This window comes from Corvus hawaiiensis, chromosome 18 (assembly GCF_020740725.1).
Source record: "Corvus hawaiiensis isolate bCorHaw1 chromosome 18, bCorHaw1.pri.cur, whole genome shotgun sequence".
Classification (NCBI taxonomy): Eukaryota; Metazoa; Chordata; class Aves; order Passeriformes; family Corvidae; genus Corvus; species Corvus hawaiiensis.
In genome coordinates, this window is record NC_063230.1 from 6,565,274 (window position 1) to 6,571,273 (window position 6,000).

At 50.9% G+C, this 6,000-nt stretch overlaps 1 protein-coding gene across 7 annotated transcripts in view; it reads left to right on the plus strand.

Annotated features, from left to right (window-relative positions):
• The window catches only part of LOC125335199 (immunoglobulin lambda-1 light chain-like), a 60,838-nt gene extending 57,427 nt beyond the window's left edge, over nucleotides 1-3,411 (plus strand). For 6 of the 7 annotated variants that reach the window (XM_048322628.1, XM_048322635.1, XM_048322633.1 and 3 more), the window contains 2 exons: nucleotides 1,363-1,400; nucleotides 2,920-3,411. In XM_048322628.1, coding sequence (XP_048178585.1) covers nucleotides 1,363-1,400; nucleotides 2,920-3,239 — 358 coding nt within the window. In that variant the 3' untranslated portion in view covers nucleotides 3,240-3,411. Of the gene's footprint in view, nucleotides 1-1,358; nucleotides 1,401-2,919 lie in introns of all 7 variants that reach the window. The other variant, XM_048322636.1, reaches the window with a different exon arrangement.
• The last annotated feature ends 2,589 nt before the right edge of the window (nucleotides 3,412-6,000 follow it).

The window sequence follows — 6,000 nt, forward strand, 5'->3', positions numbered from 1 at the left end:
ATGGCCATTGGCTGTGAATGGCCTCCTGCTTGCCCCATGCTGTGCAGGAGGTGACCCTGCTGCTGTGCAGTGCCTGGCATTGCTTTGCCATCAGCCCCATCACCTCATGCTCCTGCCAGCCACAGCCTCTTGCTCGGCCAGGTCTCCTCATGGGGTCCTGGCCTTGGGCTCAGGCCTTGGGCTCAGCCTGGGGCAGTGATCCCTCTGTTCCATCAGGACCTTCTGGCACAGGAGCCCTGTCCTGCAGCTCAGAGAGGGCTGTTCTGGGACACTGACTGACTCCTTTTTTTCCCCTCACCCTCTCCACATTCCCTGGTCCAGGCAGCATCGTTGAGTCAGCCATCTGTGGTGCCAGCCAACGTGGGAGAGACTGTCAAGGTCTTCTGCTCTGATGGCAATGCCAAAAGCTACTTCAGCAACACCCTGCTCCATCCAGCACAGCCTCTGTGCTCCTCCATACCTCTCCCCAAGGATAAGAGCAGGATTGAAGAGTCCCCCTGTTTTGTCCTCCCAGAAAATGAAACTGAAACCTCATTGAAGCCTGAGAAATGCTCAGAAAATGATCATCCACAATAGAGGGCACTGGCTCAGCCAAATCCTTTGCATAGACAATTTCAGTGATTTTTTTCTTTTTTGGATAGTTTCTGGCTTTGCACCAAAGCATAAACTTTCCCAGAGGCAAAGCAAACCTCTGAAAGAGAAAGTGTCTCAAACCACAAAATCTTCAGTGTCACCTGTTTTGTAGTGAGCTATTTATATAGTTCCTGTGACTCAGAAAGTTCACTGACTCTGCTTCTTTCTATAACCACTTGCACAAACCACACCGTGTGAATATCTGGGGGTTCAATTTACGTTGGTGCTGTTGGCATTCAGTGGTCCAAGCTGAGCACTGAATCTGCCAATCTGTGGGATTGGCACCACACTGGGAAAATGCTTTTCAAAGCAGCAGCCAAGCCTTTACAGGGAAATTTGAAGTTTACTGGTTTTAGCTGAAACTGATTCTGGCTCACCCCTTCCTTGGCTATCACAGCTCTACGTAGGCATCTCTGCTTTTTGCCTTTTCATATTTTTAGGGTAAATATTAATAAAAATAAGTTGCCTGAAGAGACCTTCAGCTATTAGCTCCTTTGCTGGTGGTGGGAGCTGCACTGAGAGCCGAGCCAGGACCAAAACCCCACAGATACAGCTGTGCCCACACCTCCATCCTGCTGTGTCCATCGAGACATCTCCATCCCATCACCTTCGTTCCACTGCATCCATTGGGATATTTCCAGACCATCCTCTCCATCCTGCCACATCCATGGGGCCCAGGATTGCTCTGCCATGAGGCAGGAGGTTTTTGTGTGGCCCTGTGTCACTGTGTGGTGTATTCGGGGCCGGGACGATGTTGACCGTCCTAGGTGAGTCGCCGACTTCCCCTCGGTCTTTCCTTCCCCACCGCGGAATTTTGACATTTTGTCGATTTTTGGTGATTTGGGGTGTTTTTTCTCGGACTTGGCGCCGGGCTGGGGTCTGCCACCCGTTCGGGGCCAGGCACTAAGCCCGGCGTCGGGGGCTCTGTCTCATCCCTGCGGACTCTGACGACTCTGTGCGCGCCACTGAGGATTGGGGGGTATTTTCTCAGTCAAAAAGTCTTCAAATTTGTCCAGGAAATGTGTCTGAGGTTTCAGGGGGAAGGAAACTCAGGTTTAGGTCTGTAAAAGAGGTGATTTTTGTCTTTGTCAAAGAAATTTGTCAGTCTAAGTAAGTTAAGTCCTCAACTCTTAGTCCTGAGGACTAAGTCTGTCACCCCTGGTGAGGGGCAGGGATGCTTCTGCGGGGTCCCATGGCCGAGGGTGCAGGTGTCATGAAAGGACAGTCTGTCCTTGGCTGTGAGCAGCCCACAGCCACCCCTGACTTCACATTAAAAAAGCACGTCCCTGGAATCTTAGATAAAAGATTCCAGGGGTATCTTGAAGAGCCCGTCATCCAGGTAAGAAGTGTCAAAAATGGAGATTATTGTGCTGAAAATGCTGCCAGAAATGCCATTTGTCTGTCTTTGTCTGTAATTTTTAAAAGAATTTGGCCAGAAATCCCAATTTGAACCAAATTACTCAGGGCTAAGATCGAGAAAAAATGTTCTTTGACCATTTCTTCATCAGAAAGTATTTAATGATGGAGTCATCCTGGTTTTTGAATGGAGATAGAGATAAAAAAAGAGGTGAAGATAGAAATAGAGACAGTGCACATTGGAGAAGGCAGCAGAACCACCTCAGAAAGACCAAATATCTTTTTTCTGTTCTTCCTTTGGGTGATTTTTAGTGGTAGTTTTTCAGAGACAAGTCAGGAAATGTCTGAAAGCAGAACTGGGCAGAAAACAGGAGGGTTTGTCTGTGAAATTTTGGGGTATATTTTTAAAAATTGCCTTGTAAAAGGAGAGAAATGGCTTTAAGGCAAAAAATTTGAGATTTAGGGATATATATATATATATATATAAATGTCTTTTTATATATATGAGCTATAGAAATGTATAAATATTCATGTTAAATGCATTTTATAGAATTATACATCTATTCACATGATATGGACTACATAAGTATGTATATTGTGCACTTTATATGTATTATGTATATTAGCTGTATGTATCTATATGTAATACGTATATGCATGTGTATGTATATATACTGTATATAAAACATATATACAAGTATATATGAGATGTATGTATATGTGTATTACACATATATGCACATATTTTATATATATATATATACATATATATATACATATATCCCAAATTTAAATACATTACAGTTATGCATTTTAGGCTCTTGACTGTGGGGAAAGTGGGGAGTTTCTGGGTAGTGCCAGCAGAGCAGGCAGGGGCTGTGGTAGGGGACAGGGCCCTCTCTGACCCCGTACCACTCTCGTCCCTTGCAGGCCAGCCCAAGGCCGCTCCCACCGTCCACCTCTTCGCGCCATCCTCCGAGGAGATGACGTCCCTGGGCAAAGCCACCCTGGTGTGTCTGATGGAGGACTTCTACCCGCGCCCCGTGACAGTGGAATGGGTGGCTGATGGCAGCACCATCACCACTGGTGTGGAGACCAGTCAGCCCCAGCGGCAGAGCAACAACCAATACATGGCCAGCAGCTACCTGTCGCTGGACGCCAGCAAGTGGCAGAGTTACAGTTCTGTCTCGTGCAAGGTCAGGCACGAGGCTGGAAATGTGGAGAAGACCGTGAAAAGATCCGAGTGCTAATAACCCCACCCTGCCGGCCCTTGCTGGCTCCCTCCCTCCTCCCCACTTCTGGGAACAGCGGCTCCCCCCGCTGCAGATGTCTCTGCCCATGTCCCCCCTTCCCCTGCTCCTGTCTCCCCACTCTGAGTGTCACACAAATAAACACCGACACTGAACTAGCGCTGGCTCAGCATCCCTGTCTCTGTGTCCTTCCAACGCGCCTGCTCCCCACGCTCTGCCTGGCCCCAGCCCAGTGGCACCAGTATGGAGGGTGGGATGGGAACACATACACGTGTACACACACACTCATATTGCAGGGGCTCTGTGAAGCTTTTTCTCAACTCTGGGGGGCCCAATGAAACCCCCTGGCACTGCCAAGACCAGGGAATGAGCAGCCTGGGGCACCTCATGCGCTCATTGAACACGTGGCCCCGGCTGTACCATCCTCGACCCTTGCTCGTTGGCCTCTGGGCGCCTGGTGCCTTGCAGGCACATGTGGCCTGTGGCAGAGGCATGGCCAGCCATGTCCCTTTGCCGCCAGGCCTGGCTCTGTCCCCATTTCTCACTCACCCCCCTGCTTCCTGGAATGGGGGTCCTGGTGCAGCTGCCAGTTAAGCACAAGCACCAGTCTGTCCATCACACCCTGTGCCACAGCAACACAGGCTCCTGCACGTCACACGCCCTGTCCCCATCCCCAGCACAGCCCTGGGGAAGTTTCCCTGCAGCCCTGCCCATGGAAGGGCTGACAGCCATGGCTGTACTGAAAGCACCAGTGCTCTGCTGCTGTCACCCCATCAGGGCAGCCTGAAGCCACACCAGGGACAGGGGCTGCGAGCACCCAGCCACGCTGTGTGCAGTTCTGGGGGAGGTGTCCCACACCAGCCTCTTGGGAAAGGGGGAGATGGCCCCCCCACGCCCCCCACCAGGCTGTGCCAGTGGAGTGCCTTGCACCACCAGGCTTTGGGTTGCCACATGTCCCTGCAAGTGTTTTCTGGGGACACAGAATCATAGAACCCTAGAATGGGTTGGGTTGGAAGGGACCTTTAAAAGTCATCCCGTCCAAGCTCCCTGAAATGAGGGACATCAACAGGGACATCAACAGATCAAGTTGCTCAGAGCCCCTTTCAGCCTGACCTTGAATGTTTCCAGGGATGGGACATCCACAGCTTCCCTCAGCTACCTGTGTCAACACCTCACCATTCTCACAGTAAAAAATTTCATAATTTTATCTATCCTAAATTGACCCTTCTTTAGTAAAGAAACATTATCTCTTATCCTATTGCATCAGAGCCTGATAAAAAGTCTGTATTCTTCTTTCCTGTAAGCCCCCTTCAAGTCCAAAAAGGCTGTTATAAGGTTTTGCCAGAGCCTTCTCCTCTCCAGGCTGAACAGCCCCAACTCTCCCAGCTTTTCCTCATGGCAGAGGTGTTCCAGTGCTCTGAAATCTTTGTGGCTTCCTCTAGACTAACCCAAAGAGGTCCATATCCTTTTTATGTTGTGGGATCCAGAGCTGGACACAGCACTGCAGCTGGGGCCTCACCAGAGTGGAATAGAGGAGGAGAACCCCCTTCCTCAACCTGCTGCCCTTGCTGGTTTTGATGCAGCCCAGGACCCATTTGACTTTTTGGGCTGCAGGTGCACATTGCCAGGTCATTATCCACTGATTCCCTCAAACGCTTTACAGCAGGACTGTTGTCAATTCCCTCATGCTCCAGCCTGTATTGATATGAGAGCACAGTCCCCATCTGCTTTTTGTCAGGGAGCTAGCAGCAGGCCCTGACCCCACCTGAGCTGCCAAAAGGCACCTCATGCTCCAAAGCAACTTCATTGCCTTTAATCCCTCTTTATCCTCCTCCTCAGCTGGGCAGATGAGGCCTTGCCGTGGAACAGCCCCATGCACAGGGCAAACCCCCTTCCCATCACCCTGCGCAGGGGACCAGGCTGATGGGGACAGTCACCATGTCCCTTCCCATGTGTGGGGTGACAAGCTCATGGTTTTCCCAGGAAATCCAAAGTTCCACCACTACAGAGAAAACCCCATGGCTATTGCTGGCTTCAAGGAAGGAGCCAGCAGCAGGATGCTCAGGGAAAAGAAGGAAGGGCAGGTGATGGAAGGATCTGTCCCACTTCATTTCAAGACAAGCTTCTTTAACACAGTTTTCTGAGCAGAGAGAGCCCGCTGTGGCAGAGGTGCAGGGCTGGCTACTGGGGGCTACTGGGCTGTGGTAGATGGTCCTGGAGTTGAGGGTCCCTGCAGCACAGCCACATCCATCCATCCATCCATCCCAGCTCACTGATGGAGAATGTGAGCCCAGAGATGGCAGCAGCTCCTCCACACTGCCAGTGATCGCCTTCCTTGCCCAAGCAAGGTTATTCCCTGGCAAACCCCTGCCTTTGGCATCTCATCCCCAGCCTTGTGGTGCTTCCAGGAGAGCTGCTGCCAGGGACTCTGCCAGCCAGAAATGCCCCAAGGACCGAGACCTGCTGCCAGGAAGGATGTTCACTTCTTTTCCACTGGAAATATCAAGGCTCAATAATTATCAATTCCAGCAGTTATTAAATCACCTCAGCAGTGGCTGAGGCTGGAGTGAATGACAGGTAACACAGTACCACCATCCCAGCTGTGATGCCAGATTTTACCCTGAGAAATGCCTCATTTCTGGGGGGGGGGGGGGGGGGGCGGGCAATGGAGGAGGCTGGCAGGGCAATGTTTTCCGCAGATCCTGAGATTCATCTTGACATTTCTGGAGTAAAGCCCATTCCTTGGTCACAGAACACCGGT